Source organism: Amblyraja radiata, chromosome 4 (genome assembly GCF_010909765.2).
Source record: "Amblyraja radiata isolate CabotCenter1 chromosome 4, sAmbRad1.1.pri, whole genome shotgun sequence".
In the NCBI taxonomy this organism is placed as follows: domain Eukaryota; kingdom Metazoa; phylum Chordata; class Chondrichthyes; order Rajiformes; family Rajidae; genus Amblyraja; species Amblyraja radiata.
The window spans coordinates 65,990,909-66,010,368 of NC_045959.1; the positions used below are offsets into that span (position 1 = coordinate 65,990,909).

At 40.9% G+C, this 19,460-nt stretch overlaps 1 protein-coding gene across 3 annotated transcripts in view; it reads right to left on the reverse strand.

Annotated features, from left to right (window-relative positions):
* Positions 1 to 696: 696 nt before the first annotated feature.
* Positions 697 to 19,460, reverse strand: part of dnaaf11 (dynein axonemal assembly factor 11) — a 42,478-nt gene continuing 23,714 nt past the window's right edge. For 2 of the 3 annotated variants that reach the window (XM_033019670.1, XM_033019668.1), the window contains 5 exons: positions 17,343 to 17,408; positions 16,174 to 16,243; positions 7,530 to 7,625; positions 2,809 to 2,891; positions 697 to 1,122 (listed from right to left, as the gene is read on the reverse strand). In XM_033019670.1, coding sequence (XP_032875561.1) covers positions 942 to 1,122; positions 2,809 to 2,891; positions 7,530 to 7,625; positions 16,174 to 16,243; positions 17,343 to 17,408 — 496 coding nt within the window. In that variant the 3' untranslated portion in view covers positions 697 to 941. The remainder of the gene's footprint in view (positions 1,123 to 2,808; positions 2,892 to 7,529; positions 7,626 to 16,173; positions 16,244 to 17,342; positions 17,409 to 19,460) is intronic. The other variant, XM_033019671.1, reaches the window with a different exon arrangement.

The window sequence follows — 19,460 nt, forward strand, 5'->3', positions numbered from 1 at the left end:
TATGGTTTGATATTGCCTGCTCCCATTAAGGTAATCACCAAAGAGTGATTATGCCATGCAGGCTTGCTGTCGGTGCAGGTTATGCATCACCTTGCCCTTTAAGAGTGAGGTACGTATTTAGCTTTATGTGATGTATTTGGGTGATGGGCTCATTGTTACTGAATAGCTGGTAGCTTGGGCAAGCAGTTTTTTTGTTTTCATTGTAAAAATCAGATTGTCTCTAACAAGAACTCATCACATTACCCATTGGTCAAATGAAATTGGTCAATTAAATTGTATCCTTTTCAAAAAGTGAAGATCAAGTACCTTCCCAGTAGAGCTTCTTTCGTGTTTCAAGTGATTTGTTGAATATATAAAATGAAAAAGAGTTATTTAATAAGTTCCTGAGAAACCACATGTTGAGCACACAAAAGCAAAGATACTAGAGGAGCTTTGCACAAGTATCTTTGCATAAAAGTACCATGCTGGCACTGCAGTTAATTTCTATTCCATTAGTGCAGACTCAGCTGGGTGTTTTTGGTCGCCTGCTTTGTTTTAAAACAAACTAATTAGCAGTAAAATAATGGTCAAATTTATCTACATTTATTCTTCTGCATTGTCAGTAGGTGGCAATATAAATAATTTTAATATTTTGATTTTTTCCTTGAAACCAGCTTAGGATCCGACATAAAAAAGTTTCAAAAGTGAATCGCAATATTGATTTAAAACCTCCCTTACAATCGTGCAGTTTTCAGTTTAATTAACAAACAGTCATACAAGTGGGCTTTGTGATTGATACAAGATGACCCACTCACCAATAAGCAACACAAAACCCAAGTAATTCTAGTAGTGATAAACTTTATTTTTAATACTGCTTAAGTTTAAAGTAGAAAAACAATATATGAATTATCCAAGAAGAAGAATTTCACTTCATCAGATATCCAGATAAATAATATCTATTGTTAATCGAGCAATGGTGGAACCTCAAGATTATCCTGGAAGTCAATGTTGTTTCTTTCCGGTGCCCTACTTTGATGTAATTTGAGAGGACCTTGAGCAACAGATTGTTTTGCCATCACAATGTTGGTTATGTCAACATGTTTGCTTGGATCCACTTCCAACTTCTCAATAGATTGAGTTGTTCTGTGGGACAAAATGGCAAGATATTCAATCAGATTACTGCACAATTTCCATCTTTCCATCCATTGAGCTTATACAATTACTGGCGAACGGTGCCAAGCTCTTTAATTAGAATTGTTTTCACTGGGCACATTTCACACATGAAAACATAACAGATTTGGAAAATGTTCCAAGGTTATCGAGAATTGGATGCTGCTTGAACAAATGTCACTTGATACAAGATACATTTATCTTGGACCTCCGAATCGGCCACTTCCTACTGGAGTCCGCGGCTCCCGAAGTCCACAGACCGCGCTGGGCAGAGATTCATGCTGGCTCCTCGGCAAAGGGATCTCAGGACTCCGCAATGTTGAAGTCAGCGGCGCCCACGCTGGGAGCTCTACGAACCACAGCTCCGCGATGTTGATGCTGCAGGCCCAATGTTCCGGAGCTTCAAACGGCAATCCAGGTAGGCATCGCCCCGCTCCGCGGTGAATCCAGCGCTGCGCCGCCGCTGCTGAAGCTCTGGTCCGGTCCCTGGTCCCCGGCAGGAAAGGCCGCGCCAATACCCTCCCCCTCCTCCCCCACATAGAAAAACTAAAGAAGCCGAGTAATCTCAATTGGTCCCTTGATCGCGCTGTCGGAATTTAAGGATTTGCTGGAAGCGGCTGACATGAGTGAGGCCGGTGAGCGGCAGGAGAGAGGTTTTCAGACGGAGAGCATTGCCAGAGGTGAGCGGGGGGCCGGCAGAAGGAGCTGAGGTGGCGGCCGCTCGCAGCCACCCGAGCTGTCCGGTCCCGGCGGCCACTCGCAGCCACCCAAGCTACTTCTTACCCCGGCCACAATGCGGTGGCTCCGCGCCCCGAGCGTCATGGCAAGTGAGTTGCTGGCATGATCCCTGATCCCCTCCTTTTCCCCGCCCCAGCGGCGCTGTCCTTTTACAGCCGCTTCCCATCAGCTGCCAGCAATGAAGGATAGACTTGGCAATCCCTCAGTGCAACAACATGGTTCTTGATGTTGCTGTACTGAGGGATAGCCAAGTCTATCTTTCTTGGCTATCAACCTTCCAACTTCGGCTTCCGAGACACATGTAAGTTTTCGTGCCTTGTTTTTGGGTAAAAAATAGCGTCTTAATTGCCGGGAAATACGGTATTTAAAAACATATGGCACCAAGAAATCTACTTACCACATCATTTGTACATGGATTCCATTCTTCTCTTTTTGTTTCTTAAGATACTGGCAATCCATGTTTGATAAACCCGCCAAGACTTGCGCTGCACATGTGCAGTATGCTGCTGTGCATGCGCAGTACTGCAAAGGCAGAATTTCAGCTGCTTTCAGTCCCCTGGAAATTGATGGCTTGAAGCATCGTCGACGGCATGTGGGCTGCATAGACCTTCACATGTTACATGTACTGCAGATGAAAGGCACGGAGAATTATGCCTACTGAAGAGATCGATCTCTTAGGTAGGCTTTATTCTCCCATGCCTTTACTATTTATATTTAATAATTACCATTTTATAATTTTAGTCAGGGTCGGCAGTGCCTACCTTGCCTACCCTGGCGGCACGTGCCTGGTATGGGTGATCAATGGTCGGCGTGATTCAATGGGCCAAAAGCCTGTTTCCATGCTGTATCTCCAAACTAAACTTGCAATGAATTATATTAATATGTAGGAAATATTTTGCATTATCATTACATAATAATTACCTTGTAATGTTTGGGTGTGGATTTGTGCTGTTTGGTCGAGGTGTAATTTTACTTTTGCGCTTTGCCGTAATTACTTCTTGTACCTGAAAGAATTATTTTAGATTGGAGATTCAAATTATTTATATTTATTACTCATACAGAAAGAATAAAAAGACATGCAAGCAAAGGCAGCACACTAATTCATATCAAGAAAAGTAAAAATTAGCTTATGTTTGGAAAGGGTGGTAAATCTGTGGAATTCATTGCCACAGAAGGTTGTGGAGGCCAAGTCAATGGATATTTTTAAAGCGGAGATTGACAAATTCTTGACTAGTATGGGTGTCAAGGGTAATGGGGAGAAGGCAGGAGAATGGGATTGAGACGGAAAGATGTACCAGCCATGATTGAATGGCGGATTAAACGATGGGCCAAATGGCTAAATTCTGCTCCTCTATCTTATGAACTTATGAAAGTAAAATATTTAGTCAAAATGTTTCAGGATAATAAGTTTAATACAGGGCAACCTTGTTTACAGGCAGAGCTCGAAAGAACCAGGTATTACATCAGTCACCGGTTATACACTACTTCTAAAGTTCAGGGCATCCACTTTAAAACAACCAATCATTATGTGTATAGTATAATGACAAACAGAAGTGATTTAACCGCTTGGCCTGCCTGACTGAATTGTAACTCGGCTCAGAACTAGGTGTGCAATTAAAACAAACACAACACAGCAATTTATACTGCAACACAATACATTGGACCTCACTTAGGACTCAGGATGTGGTTGCTGGAATAAGAATGCTTATGTCATAATTTGTCACAATTTGAGAAGGAGAAGGTTAAATCGGAAGTGTCAGTGATGCAGTTGAACAAAGGGGACTATGAAGGCATGAGGGGGAGCTGGCCAATGTAGACTGGAAAGGGATCCTAGCAGGAATGACGGTGGAACAGCAATGGCAGGAATTTCTGGGCATAATCCGGAAGACGCAGGATCATTTCATTCCAAAAAGGAAGAAAGATTCTAAGGGGAGTAGGAGGCAACCGTGGCTGACAAGAGAAGTTAGGGATAGAATAAAACTAAAAGAAAAGATGTATACCACAGCAAAGAGTAGCCGGAAGCCAGAGGATTGGGAAACTTTCATAGGACAACAGAAGGAAACAAAACGGGCAATACGGGCTGAAAAGATGAAGTACGAAGGGAAGCTGGCCAGGAATATAAAGAAAGACAGTAAAAGCTTCTTTAGATATGTTAAGGGAAAAAGAGTAGCAAATGTGGGTCCCTTGAAGGCAGACACGGGTGAAATTATTATGGGCAACAAAGAAATGGCAGAAGAGTTGAATAGGTACTTCAGATCTGTCTTCACTAAGGAAGACACAAACAATCTCCCAGATGTACTGGAGGACAGAGGATCTAAGGGGGTAGAGGAACTGAAAGAAATTTTCATTAGGCGAGAAATAGTATTGGGTAGGCTAATGGGACTGAAGGATGATAAATCCCCTGGGCCTGATGGTCTGCATCCCAGGGTCCTCAGGGAGGTGGCTCTAGAAATAGTGGACGCATTGGTGATCATTTTCCAATGTTCAATAGGTTCAGGATCAGTTAATGTTATCCCACTTTTCAAGAAAGGAGCGAGAGAGAAAACGGGGAATTACAGACCAGTTAGCCTGACTTCGGGGGTGGGAAAGATGCGGAAGTCAATTATTAAAGAGGTAATAATGGGGCATTTGGATAGCAGTAAAAGGATTAGTCCAAGTCAACATGGATTTATGAAAGGAAAATCATGCTTGACTAATCTTCTGGAGTTTTTTGAGGATGTGACAAGTAAATGGATGAAGGGGTGCCAGTGGATGTAGTGTATCTAGACTTTCAGAAAGCCTTTGATAAGGTCCCACACGGGAGACTGGTGACTAAAATTAGAGCACATGGTATTGGGGGTAGGGTGTTGACATGGATAGAAAATTGGTTGGCAGACTGGAAGCAAAGAGTAGGAGTGAACGGGTCCTTTTCAGAATGGCAGGCAGTGGCGAGTGGAGTGCCACAAGGCTCGGTGTTGGGGCCGCAACTTTTTACCATATATATTAATGATTTGGAAGAGGGAATTAGGAGCAACACTAGCAAGTTTGCGGATGACACAAAGCTGGGTGGCAGTGTGAACGGTGAAGAGGATGTTAGGAGGTTGCAGGGTGACCTGGACAGGTTGAGTGAGTGAGCAGATGCGTGGCAGATGCAGTATAATATTGATAAATGTGAGGTTATCCACTTTGGCGGTAAAAACAAGGGGGCAGGTTATTATCTCAATGGGGTTAGGTTAGGTAAGGGGGAGGTGCAACGAGACCTGGGCGTCCTTGTACACCAGTCACTGAAAGTTGGCTTACAGCTACAGCAGGCAGTGAAGAAAGCTAATGGAATGTTGGCCTTCATAACAAGAGGATTTCAGTATAAGAGTAAAGAGGTTCTTCTGTAGTTGTATAGGGCTCTGGTGAGACCACATCTGGAGTAATGTGTACAGTTTTGGTCTCCTAATTTGAGGAAGGACATCCTTGTGATTGAGGCAGTGCAGCATATGTTCACGAGATTGATCCCTGTGATGGCGGGACTGTCATATGAGGAAAGATTGAAAAGACTAGGCTTGTATTCACTGGTGTTTAGAAGGATGAGGGGGCATCTTATAGAAACATATAAAATTATAAAAGGACTGGACAAGCTAGATGCAGAAAAAATGTTCCCAATGTTGGGCGAGTCCAGAACCAGGGGCCACAGTCTTAGAAGAAAGGGGGTCATTTAAGACTGAGGTGAGAAAAAAACTTTTTCACCTAGAGAGTTGTGAATTTATGGAATTCCCTGCCACAGTGGTCAGTGGAGGCCAAATCACTAGATGGATTTAAGAGAGAGTTAGATAGAGCTCTAGGGGCTAGTGGAGTCAAGGGATATGGGGAGAAGGCAGGCACGGGTTATTGATAGGGGACGACCAGCCATGATCACAATGAATGGCTCGAAGGGTCGAATGGCCTCGGTGCTGGCTCGAAGGGTCGAATGGCCTCCTCCTGCACCTATTTTCTATGTTTCTATGTTTCTAAGTGCTAAAAGGAGTCACTCTTGCACTATGCAAGCAGAGATATATGATGACAACACCGTTACATCGGGAACCTGGTCAAACTCTGCCCTCCCTGCCTGACCTTGGCAAACTCCTGCACAATGTTATGCTGGGAATCTGGTGAGAATCCAGTAATGTATTGCCTACAGCTTTTTGTGACGGGGCTATTGGTCGATGTGCTGAGGCCAGCTGTTTGACCATTCAGCACTGGGAAGCAGGTCTCCGTGTTGTACTGTGGCTGACATAGTTTATGCAGCCCATTGCTGCGGACATGGAGCACCTACTCCGCATGCTGACAGATGCCAGATCTCATATTTCCCTCATCACGACCTGTTGGATGTATGGAAGGTGCTGTCTCATCCCTTCCATCTTTGGCTTTCCTCAGCCCAGACCTCTGTAGGGCAATTACCTAATTGGTGTCATGAATATTTTGCAAACCGCTGCTCTCGCTGCCGCTGTGTGCTCCTTTGCCGATTGCTGATGTGAACTCCTGGTCTCCTTGCTAGTGCTGGGTGTCTGGATGGCAGAAATCTGCCATGACTTCCTGATAGCCAATGGCATCTGCATAGTAAGGCATCACCCAAGCTTTAACTAGAGAGACGGCCTTGTGGATTGGTTCAGAGAGCTTAGTGTTACCTTCTCTGTGGCTTTTTATCTCCCATATCCCATGTATGAGGCTATTGATTCAGGTTTTGTTCACTAATTACATAACCCCTTATCATGAAGGACTAGCATTAGTGTCAATCCACATCGTACACCCTGCATGCATTTATTGTTGATTACAGGCTAGCTACCTGTCACGAGAAAACATGTTGCAATAGTTCTTTCTTAATGCTGACACATTTTATTAGTAAGTACAGAATATGGTTTATGGAATTCATTCTTTTCTACAATTGGAAGTGACTGTCAGCAGATTTTTGTCATTCACTGGAGTATATAACCATATAACCATGTAACAATTACAGCACGGAAACAGGCCATCTCGACCCTTCTAGTCCCTGCCGAACACGTATTCTCCCCTAGTCCCATATACCTGCGCTCAGACCATAACCCTCCATTCCTTTCCCGTCCATATAACTATCCAATTTATTTTTAAATGATAAAAACGAACCTGCCTCCACCACCTTTACTGGAAGCTCATTCCACACAGCCACCACTCTCTGAGTAAAGAAGTTCCCCCTCATGTTACCCCTAAACTTCTGTCCCTTAATTCTCAAGTCATGTCCCCTTGTTTGAATCTTCCCTACTCTCAGTGGGAAAAGCTTATCCACGTCAACTCTGTCTATCCCTCTCATCATTTTAAAGACCTCTATCAAGTCCCCCCTTAACCTTCTGCGCTCCAATGAATAAAGCCCTAACTTGTTCAACCTTTCTCTGTAACTTAGTTGCTGAAACCCAGGCAACATTCTAGTAAATCTCCTCTGTACTCTCTCTATTTTGTTGACATCCTTCCTATAATTAGGCAACCAAAATTGTACACCATACTCCAGAATTGGCCTCACCAATGCCTTGTACAATTTTAACATTACATCCCAACATCTATACTCAGATATTAACTAAGATATTAACTCATCACAACTTGGCGATTTAAGGTTAATTGCGAAAAGGCAATGCAACGAGATAAAACTTTGATTAACTCTGTACCTTTGGCATTGTAAGCAACAAATGTCCCGTGGTCTGGGATCTTTTGACGGAACTGCTGTCAGGTTTTACCTCTTCTTGAAGTACCAGCTGAAATACCTAAAAATAAAGCAAGATGACAAACATTATAGCATGTATTAATGAAGCTGCTTCATTTGACATGGTATTTCCACACCTCAACATCAGTAGCAGGGCTTACATGCTATCACTTCTAACAAAGTGAAACCAGACAGAACACTGGATTAGAGAGTATTAGATGTAATGTAGGGTTGGGGAAATTGGATTGTTTTCTCTGGAGCTTCAGAGGCTGAGGGAAGAGCTGATAGAAATTTATGAGAGACATGGATAGGGTATATAGTCAGAATCTTTTTCCCAGGGTGGAAATGTCAAATAATAGAGCATAACGTTAAGGAGAGATGCGCGGTGTATGTTTTTATACAGAAAACAGCAGCTGCCTGGAATGTACTGCCACGGGTGCTGGTGAAAGCAGATATGATAGTTGCATTTAAAAGGCTTTTAGATAGGCACATGAATGTGCATGGAATGGAGGGATAGGGATCATGTGCAGGAAGAAGGGTTTAGTTTCATTTTGAATCATGTTCGGCAGAGATATAGTGGGTCAAAGGACCTGACCTTGCACTGTACTAATTTATAGATAGGTTCTTTATTGTCATTATAACATGTAAACATGTACAACAAAATTAAAAATGCCAACCAGTCAGTGCACCATTCACACATTATCTAAAAGCTAACGATACGCAAAAGAGAATATCTGCAGACGAGACTGAGGGCGAACTGGATAGGCCAAACATTTCATTCTTCATTCACTTCCAAATCTAGAGGCACTGCAATCATTATTCGTAAAGGAATACCATTTAAATCAAAGAATATTATATCAGATAAGGAAGGGAGATATCTTATAGTAACAGGAGAGATCAATACTACGCCAATTACGTTGGTAAACATTTATGCGCCCAATTTTGATAACCCTCAATTTTTCAATAAAATTCTGAATATAATTGCAGAATTTAATTATCAAAATGTTATAATTGGAGGAGACTTCAACTGTGTTTTAGACCCTTATCTAGATAAATCGATGCAAAAACAAAGAGGTAATATGAAATCTAAAACCAGTGAACTCTTACATACATATATGAAAAACACAAATATAGCAGACGTTTGGAGGATTGCAAACCCGACGGGAAGGGATTATTCGTTTTATTCAACGGTACACAAAACATACTCACGTATAGACTATTTCCTAGTGGATACAAAATTAATTCCCCATACTATGAACCCTAAATACCACATTAATGCGATCTCAGATCATTCTCCGTTAACTTTTGTTTTAAAATTAGAAGGAATGTCTATGAATAAATCGTTCTGGAGGTTTAACTCGCAAATTTTAAAAGACCCACAAGGGAGTATATATCTAAAAAAACAGATGGACCTATTTTTTAGATAAATGATACACCAGATATATCCCCCACGCTATTATGGGAATCCTTCAAAGCATTTATTAGAGGAGTCATTATTTCATTTCAAGCTTTTCAAAATAAAAAGAATAAGAATGAACAAAGACATTTAGAAGAACAAATAAAACAATTAGATACAGATAATGCTAAAGATCCAACTATGGATAAACATAATAAAATTCTACTATTGAAATTCAAGCTAAACAAATTATTGTCAGAGAAAGTTATAACACTATTTCAAATTACAAAACAAGAACATTTCGAATTCGGGGACAAACCCCACAAACTTCTAGCACGCCAATTGAAAAAACGGGAAAAAGAGAATGCAATACTAAAGATTAAATCAGATAGAGGGGAATTATTAACACTACCCAAGGATATCAATAAAAGATTTGCTCAATTTTACCAGAATCTATACACATCTAAAACGTCAATAGACAATAATAAAGTTTCAGAATTTCTGGATAATTGTAACCTCCCTCAATTAGAATTGAGGGAACTGGGAGCACAAATTACTTCTAAGGAGATAGAAGACACAATAAACACACTTAAGAACGGAAAAACACCAGGACCAGACGGATTCAGTAATGAATTCTATAAAGCCTTTTACGACATAGTTACTCCACGCTTACAGAAAATGTATACATATGCTTTTAAAGAGCAAAGCTTACCTGAAACATTAGCAGAATCAACGATCACATTAATACTTAAAAAAGGTAAAAATATAGAAAAACCAGGATCATACAGAGCTATTGCTTTGTTAAATACGGATCAAAAAATAATAGCGAAAACACTAGCCAGAAGACTAAGCAGGTATGTTAGTAGACTAATAAATGAGGATCAAACAGGATTTATACCTAAGAGATACTCATTCAATAATTTGAGACGCTTGCTTAACATAATGCACTCACATAAATCTCATGACCAAGAGTTATCTATCATCTCACTGGACGCAGAAAAAGCGTTTGATCAAGTAGTATGGGATTATATGATTAAAGTATTGCAAAAATTCCAAATGGGAGAGAACTTCATCGCATGGATAAAATTATTATATAACAAACCCACGGCTAGAATACTAACTAATAATATACTATCCACGAAATTTGAATTATCAAGGGGCAATAGACAAGGATGTTCACTATCACCGCTGTTATTTGCTTTGGTAATTGAACCCCTTGCTGAAAAAATAAGAACACACCCGGATATTTATGGTTATAATACAAAATATTCAAATAACAAAATATCCTTATACGCCGATGATGTACTACTGTACATACAAAACCACAAATTAGTATACCAAACATATTACATTTAATTGAGGACTTTGGATCCTTCTCAGGATATAGAATAAATTGGAACAAAAGTGAAATTATGTCGATAAAACCAAAAGACTCAACACACCTCCGGAAATTCCCCTTTAAAATAGCCACAGAAAAACTCAAATATTTGGGAATTGAAATTACTAGAAACTACCATGATATGTTTAAAGCCAATTATAATCCCTTACTTAAGAAACTAAATAATTTGATTAAATTCTGGAAAACACTTCCGATGTCCCTAATAGGCAGAATAAACGCTATAAAAATGATCTTTTTACCACAAATCCTATACCTATTTCAATCAATACCTATATATCTCCCCAAAAAGTTTTTCAAAAAATTGGACTCAGACATTACAAATTTTATATGGGATTATAAATCCCATAGAATACAAAGAGCACACCTTAATAAACGAAAAGAGTTGGGTGGTCTAGCGCTCCCTAATTTTATGTATTATAATTGGGCAGTAAATATTAAAAATATGATTCACCTGCTGGACAATTCTGCCCAGCAGGTGGACTGGATTGTAATGGAAAGAGAGGACTGCTCTCCGTGTAATATAGGAGCTACTCTCCTCTCACCAATACATCTGAATAACAAAAATTATAATAAAAATCCAATTATACATAGCACAATTAGAACATGGAAACAAATAAAACAGAATCTAAAATTAAGAAACCTATCTCTTTTAATACCAATAGTTAATAATCCATCGTTTAAACCATCAATTATAGACAAATCATTTATACAATGGGAAAGAATGGGAATCAAAACGCTCGGAGATCTGTATGAATTGGGAAAATTACTATCATTTCAACAACTACAACTGAAATATAATTTGAAAAATAATCAATATTTTAAATATCTTCAAATTCGTGATTATCTGAAAAAATATACAAAAGACTATCATAATATGCCTTCCGACTTACTGGATGAAGCAATGAAGACAAAGGCGGAATCAGCGAATCTAATATCGTACCTATATAACATCATCTTAAACATAGAAATACCCACAACTGATGGAATTAGAAGAGACTGGGAACAAGAATTAGCTATAAAAATTTCAAAAGAGAGCTGGGATTTACTACAGGTGCATAAATGTTCGATCAACGTACGACATACTCTCATCCAATTCAAAACATTACATAGACTATATTATTCAAAAACTAAAATAAATAAACTCTTCCCTAATGTCTCACCCATCTGTGATAAATGTCTGTGTCAAGAAGCTACCATAGCGCATTCTTTTGTTTTTTGTACAAAAATCCTAAAATTCTGGTATGAAATATTTCATATCTTTACAAAATTAATTAAAATAAAACTGGTACCAAAACCAGAATGGATCATTTTTGGAATATCGGAAGGTAACCCTGAACTAAACGTGTTTCAGAAGAATTTACTCAATTACGGGCTAATAATGGGAAAAAAGCTCATACTTAAATTCTGGAAAAATGCACCTACACCAACAATAAAAATGTGGATATCAAATATGTTTGAAACACTACATCTGGAAGAGATGAGATTCCTCTTAGCAGGCAAAGCAGACCACTTCCAAAAGACGTGGTCTACATTTTTGGAACTATTACAAGCATAAGGTGCAATAGTAATTTAAAAAATAAATGAATAAATAAATAAATAAATAAAAGGTACCAGGATCTGGTAATGGGGGGTAAAAAAAAAAAAACCCCCAACAAAAACAGACTTCGTTGGTAGTCCCCTTTCTGCGGAGTTTAATGTTATAATAGAGCGATTGTTTCTCCTTTCTTTTTCCTTCTTTTCTAGGGTCTACTTTCTTTCTTTACTTCCTTCTCTAACTTCTTTTCTAAGGGGCTTTCTTTTCTCAACACTCTCTTGCACCTTCACGACTCTTGAGCACTTTCCTTACTTCCTTTACTTCTATCTTTTTCTTAAAGCTCAAAAAATGAAGCGGTACAAAAAATGTATTAAGACATGTGTTGTGTATTATTGTAACTTACCGTACTTCTAATTTAAAAAATAAAAAAATAAAAAAAAAGAGAATAACTGAAATAAACAACTAAAATAAATAACATGAAAAAAAAAAACAAGCATAAACACATAACCATACATTCTTCTGTCGATTGCACAATCCCTTTGGTATGTAACGCACCTGCGCTCATTTGGTGGCTATATTAAGTGTTTTTGAGTCTGTTTGTCCTTGTCCTCATTGATCTGTACCGTCTGCCTGACGGCAACAGTTCAAACAGGGAATGTCCGGGGTGGGAAATGTCCTTTATAATGTTCTGGGATTTCTTGAGACAGTGGGAACTGTGTAGGTCCTCCAAGGTGAGGAGAGGGCAGCCGACAATCTTCTGGGCGTTGTCAATAGCCCTCTGGAGCGCTTTCCTCTTAGCCGCTGTGCAGCTGGTGTACCACACGCATACACAGTATGTTAGGATGCTCTCTATGGAGCACCGATAAAAGGACAGCAGCAGTCTCTGAGTGATGTTGTTCTTCCTGAGCACCCTCAGGAAGTGCAGTCTCTGCTGGACCTTTTTCAGCAGTGCAGAGGTGTTCACGCTCCATGTCAGGTCCTCCTCAATGTGGATTCCCAGGAAGCGGAAATCCGCCACCCTCTCCACACAGTCCCCTCTGATGATTAATGGTGTAATGTCCGTTTTCTTCTTCCTGTAGTCTATTATGAGCTCCTTGGTCTTTAAGGTGTTGAGGAGCAGGTTATTCTCTCCACACCACACTGTCAGCTCCTCCACCTCATCCCTGTAGGCGTACTCATCCCCCCCAGAGATGAGCCCCACCACCGTGGTGTCATCCGCGAATTTGACAATGGTGTTACTGTGGTGGGCAGGGGTGCAGTCATATGTGTAGATGGTGTAAAGCAGGGGGCTCAGCACGCAGCCCTGTGGAGAGCCGGTACTGAGGCTGAGGGCCGTGGATGTGTGATGGCCCACTCTGACTCTCTGGCAGCGACCCGACAGGAAGCTATTTATCCACATGCAGGTGGAGTGTGGAAGTCCCAGGTCCCCCAGTTTGTCCACCAGTTTGTGGGGAAGGATGGTGTTAAAAGCAGAGCTGTAGTCCACAAAGAGCATCTGCACGTAGCTCCCCCGCTGCTCCAGGTGGGACAGTGCAGCATGGAGGGCTGTGGCTACAGCATCCTCTGTAGATCTATTCGCTCTGTACGCAAACTGGTGGGGGTCAAAGCTTCGGGGCAGGAGTGATGTGATATGACCCCGGACCAGTTTTTCAAAGCACTTCATCACCACTGGTGTGAGTGTGACTGGCCGGTAGTCGTTGAGGCTGGAGATGTGGGTTTTTTTGGGCAAGGGGACTATGGTGGAGGACTTCAGACAGGGTGGAACAGTGGACTGGGCCAGAGACTGGTTGAAAATCCTCGTAAAGACTCCAGTCAGCTGGTCTGCGCAGTCCTTCAGCACGCGTCCAGAGACGCCGTCGGGTCCAGCAGCCTTCCTCGGATTGATGGCCCGCAGGTTGCGCCTCACCTCATGCTCCTCTATTTTGAGGGTTAGGCTGCTGTGGACCATGTGGTGTGATGTGGCTGTCTCTGGTGGCTCCACTTCAAAGCGAGCAAAGAAGAGGTTCAGCTCCTCTGCCAACGAGGCGTCACCTTCAGCAGCTCCAAGGTTGGTCTTGTAGTTGGTGAGATACTGGATCCCCTGCCACACCTGCCTGCTGTTATTACTGTCCAGGTGGTCCTCTATCCTCCTCCTGTAGTCTGATTTGGCCTCTCTGATGCCTCTCTTCAGGTTTGTTCGGGTCGTGCTGTATAAAGCCCTCTCGCCAGACCTAATACTCTTTTAACAGCCGCTGGACCTCCCGGGTCATCCAGGGCTTCTGGTTGGGGTAGACCCGGATGCGTTTGTCCACTGTGACAGTGTCCATGCAGTTTTTAATGTAACATAGTACACTGTGAACACCTCCAGGTCCTGGTGTTCAAACACATCCCAGTTGGTCCTGTCGAAGCAGTCCTGCAGCTGCTGAGAGGCACCATCAGGCCAAGTTGTGATGGTCTTTGTGATGGTAGGAGCAGTTTTCCTAAGGGGGGCATATGCAGGAATTAAAAGCAGGGACATATGGTCAGACTGACCCAGGTGTGGTAGTGGTCTAGCCCTGTAGCCCAGCTTGATGTTGGAGTAGACCTTGTCCAGTGTGTTAGCTCCTCTTGTAGCACATTTAACATGCTGGTAGAATTTGGGGAGCATTGCCTGCAAGTCCGCGTGATTAAAGTCCCCTGCTATGATGTGAACAGCGTCAGGATATATGCTCTGTTGACTGCTAGTGCTACCATACAAATGTCCGATAGCCGAGTTAGCATTAGCATCCGGTGGTATGTACACAGCAGTTATCATGACGACAAATCTCTCTAGGGAGATAAATGGGCCTGCATTTAACAGTCCAATACTCCAGGTCCGGGGAGCAGTGACTGTCTACAATCACTGTGAAAAGTACACCAGTTGTTGTTCACGTACACACAGAGCCCTCCTCCTCTGCTCTTACCGGAGTCTCTTGTCCTGTCATGACGCTGTGCGGTGTAACCTGCTAGCTCGAAAGCAGAGTCCGGAATGAATGAATGAAGCCAGATCTCCGTGGTCAACAGAATGCAGCTGTCTTTCACGGCGTTGTTAGCTGCAGTCTGTAGCCTCAGTTCATCCATCTTGTTAGCGAGGGATCTGGCTTTCGTGAGAAACATGTTGGGAAGCGGTGGTTTGAGTGGCTGCCTCCGTAGCCTGGCCAGCGCGCCGGCCCTGCAGCCTCGCTTTTGCCTTCTCTCTCTGCGCCGCCTTCGCCTCCTCCCCGCGGGGATGGTAATCCACGGAGAGCCGGGGCTCCTCGCTATGTCCACCGGGATCTTGTGTGAACGGACAAACTCGGCTGTAACATTCCGCTCGTGACCAGCTCCAATCCTAATGAGATCATGCTGGCCGTAGACGTTGTTCGCCCGACAGAAAGTACACAGGACAAAAAACAACACGTACACAAAAAGCACGAAGCACTGACCGAAAGAACATTGAGCTGCCGCAGCTGTGTGCACCGCCATCTTAACATGTTCTATGTTAACTGAACTAATGTCATATAAATGGCTCCGAAATGACTACTTCAAGGACTGTCACAATCATAAGAGTTGATTTGAAGATGCATTTACTATCGGTGTCCTCTAGTGTGAGACTACAGGACATTTTGTGCTTTTATATTTTCAAACGTGACATCTGGCAATGACAGCTACTGCTACCTCATGCCATTACATCTGTGTCTGCAGTGTCTTCAGTCCTCTGAAGATAGATCACTTTCTCCTACTTTAAATCTCTTCAGCCACGGATCTGCAGCATTTTTTATTTTTGTTTCCATTTAATTCCAAATATGCAATAAGAGCTGTATGCATGTATGTGGGAACATTTAATTACAGTTACATTTGGGTTTGCTGATTACATAGTAGTTCAGGGAAGGTATTATGTTAATTTCTATGTCCATGTGGTATAAGTACTGTTATCACTGCAATCAGTCTAAATGTAGGTACCAACATCTAAACAAGAAATGACACAAACTTAGATACAAAATGCTGGAGTAACTCAGCAGGTCAGGTAGCATCTCTGGAGAGAAGGAATGGGTGACGTTTCGTGTCGAGACCCCTTTATTTGGCGTACATGGATAGACGACCTTTCAGATCAGGACCTTTCTTCAAACTGATCAAATACATTTCTCACACAATTCCATTTATATGTTGAAGGGAAACATTAAAAAAATCAAAAAAAAGGAAAATCTGCTGATTCAAAGAGACACCTGCCCCTTTTGCAACATTTTTAAAGTTACTTCAATAGTGTAGGTGTAGCATTAATTTTATTTTGATCAGTTACTGACCTTTCCTTTAACCATCACACGCACATAAGTTGGCTGAACATCAATATCAAGTAAGGATGAATCCAGATACCTGTGGAATTTATTTTAAGAAAAAGATTTGAATTTGAACTGAATTTTTCAATCCCAGAATTCAGTCATGGAAATGTATTTTGCCACAATGCAAGCAATCATGCAATGGCTTCCAGATGCTGCCCTTCAAAATCACCATCAGAAATCTTTGGATGATTTTTATTCTATCTTTTATATCCCCCTTAATCGTTTGATCTATTAGATTATGTCTATGTTGGTGAAATACTCACTTAAAAAGTAGATTTTTTGTTTTAGAGATACAGTGCGGAAATAGGCCCTTTCGGCCCACCGGGTCCGAGCCGACCAGCGATCCCCGCACATTAACACTATCCTATACCCATTAGGGACAATTTTTTTACATTTACCAAGCCAATTAACCTACATACCTGTACGTCTTTAGAGTGTGGGAGGAAACAGAAGATCTGAGAAAACCCACGCAGGAAACGGGGAGAACGTACAAACTCCGTACAGACAGCACCCATAGTCAGGATCTAACCCGGGTCTCCGGCGCTGCATTCGCTGTAAGGCAGTAACTCTACTGCTGCACCACCATGCTGCCGTGGTTCTTCCTATTTTGTCCCTAGGTTTCTCATAATTGTTAAGAGCCATCAGTTTTTAGGAGCTAGCTGTGGCCCAATTACTGTTTGGATATAACACCGTAATCTGTAATGTATTCTGAGCTTGTAACTAATAAGTGAAAGGAATATTCTATTTGTCTTATAATTACCTACAAATTTTCAATCCCTTCACCCGATATTGAGCAACACTGAATGGATGATTTGTAAGGGTGTGAACAATGTATTTCAGTGTAACATGATGGAAAAGACAGCACATGATCTTTGCAAAATTTTAAAATCACACTTCTCTAAATTGTCGGGAATTGGCCCACAAATGGTACATGTGCTTACGTCAAAGAATAATGGACTACCTTACCACCACAGCACCCTAGCATTGAGCAACTAATACCAGAAACTAGCAGCTGGTCTCAAAAGTGTACATAGCTATTTAAAATAATCTCATAAATATAAAATAAATTGTCTTCAGATGGTTAAATTCTCATTGACATTGTTTATTCTATTGAATTACTAAGCAAAGCTAACCTGTAAACAGCAAGATCTAATATGAATTGATTATTTTCCTCATTGTCTGTCAGCGTAAAATCAATCCTATGGAGAAATAAAATGTAAACATTTATAATGTATTTAATGCGATGGGCTAGATTTTGATTAAAAAATTAATAAGAGCAAGCAGTCAAAGAGCAATTCAAATAGTAAACTGTGACTAAAATATATTTTCAGGAAGTTTTGTCCACTGAAGTTGTCTTGATTATCCTGAATCTTTGGTCTAACACTGCGAAACTTGACAGTGCACCAGATGGAATGAATATATACATTATACAATATATATACTAAACTTGTCAGAAAACAGTTAGTACAAAATTGATATTTTTAATAAAATATTGGCAATAATTTAAATAAACCTGGTATTTAAAATAAATATTTACAAATTCAGAAAACTGTTCCCTTTTAATTTGCTCGGAATGTAATTATGCTCCTAGAGCTAACCCCCTTTAGTCTAGTTCAGTAAAACACCCGAGTCAAGCACTGGACCACTAAACTTTCTTTTATGAAACAATAACGAACTCTAAAAACAATACCTAACCACCGCGGGATCGATCCTTGTCTCTGCTTCTCCAAGCCCTTCAGCCTCGTGCAAGCAATTACCTCCAAAATGTTACACAGTCCCAAGCGTCCCACCGGAAGATCGACAACGATCCTCGTGAGGGTTACCTTTTATAGGTCATCGAACCCTGTGGAGCAAAACTACATGGGGGTGGTAACCCCTACAAACCAATCACAGATATTGATTACATTAAAGTGTTATTGACAGTTCCCTAACCTAATTACAAAGCACCCCATTACAATGTTTCTACAGAAGCTTCTGGAAGGAAGTCAATTAATCAAGTAATGCAACATTCTCCCGGGGAGTATAAACAATTTAAACAAGGCTTCACACGTCATCCAATCATCAAACAGTAACACAAACACCTTGCAACATTATTAACAGTATTTCCAACCTTTCTGCAGCCGGCCAATCCTGATAATGCATCTGCAACACTGAGATCTTCTGCAAAGTCCTCATACATTTTAACAATAGAGAGGACATCTGGATCTTTCCTCATCCTGCATTATCAATCTAGGGTCCAGACTAGCTGGCGCCAACCCACAGCCTGTAGCTTTTCAGACAGAGGCCAAGCAGGCCTTACAGATGCAAAGATCCTCCATTTTTTAATAACTCTAATTTAGTCAATGTTAACAGAAAATTAAAAAAGGCCACATTTTTTTCTGCCTCTTTTCTCTTTATGTCATCTTTTATTTCCTCCTAATATCAGTTTCTGTGCATGATTTAATATGAACAATTCTTGGTTCAAAGTCCATGTATCAAAGCGAGAATTCTTTAAATTGATTGGTGACGGAGATACTGTTCCTTGACCTATAAATAACACTTCCTGGTCTCCTGTAGATGTCATTTAGTCAAAATAAATTTAACTGACAGAGGATGCTTGGTAATAATTAGCACTTAGCTTCCTTGGCCTTCTCGATCGGATGTTATGACACCTCCTGTGACTGTTAGTAAAGATTTCTACAACCCTTACACTAAGGAAAAGAACCGAATGTCGATATACATGACCAATTGCCTAATCTAAATGTAATAGAATACAGCAGTTAGTTGGGTACAATGAGTTGTTTAAATCTGGAGTCGCATATTAAAATAAAAAAAACAACAACATAATTTGGACATCACATAGCATGCAATGTGGGAACTAAAAGATAAAATAACCTGCCGGCAGACATCAGAAAAATCAGAGTTACCAATCTGGCTGAAACTCGGGAATTGGGAACTGCATTCATAACTCAAATAAATACGTGGATAAGACTTGTGTTGATTATGCTGGCCACAGTTCAAAAGATTAATTGATCTGTTTACTATATCCAGCAATGATCGAGAAATGATGACAGCAGTAGATATAACACCAGTTAAGGCATAACGTTCTATCTCAGCAAGAACAAGTGAAGTCGGATATAATAGATTACTGTCGTTGATTAATTGATTCGTCGGCTGGTATCTTAAACAAGACATTTATTTCACAACTAAATGACCAATGTGAATTATAGTTAACCAAATCCTGCTCAGCATGTTATGGGATTGCATGAAAC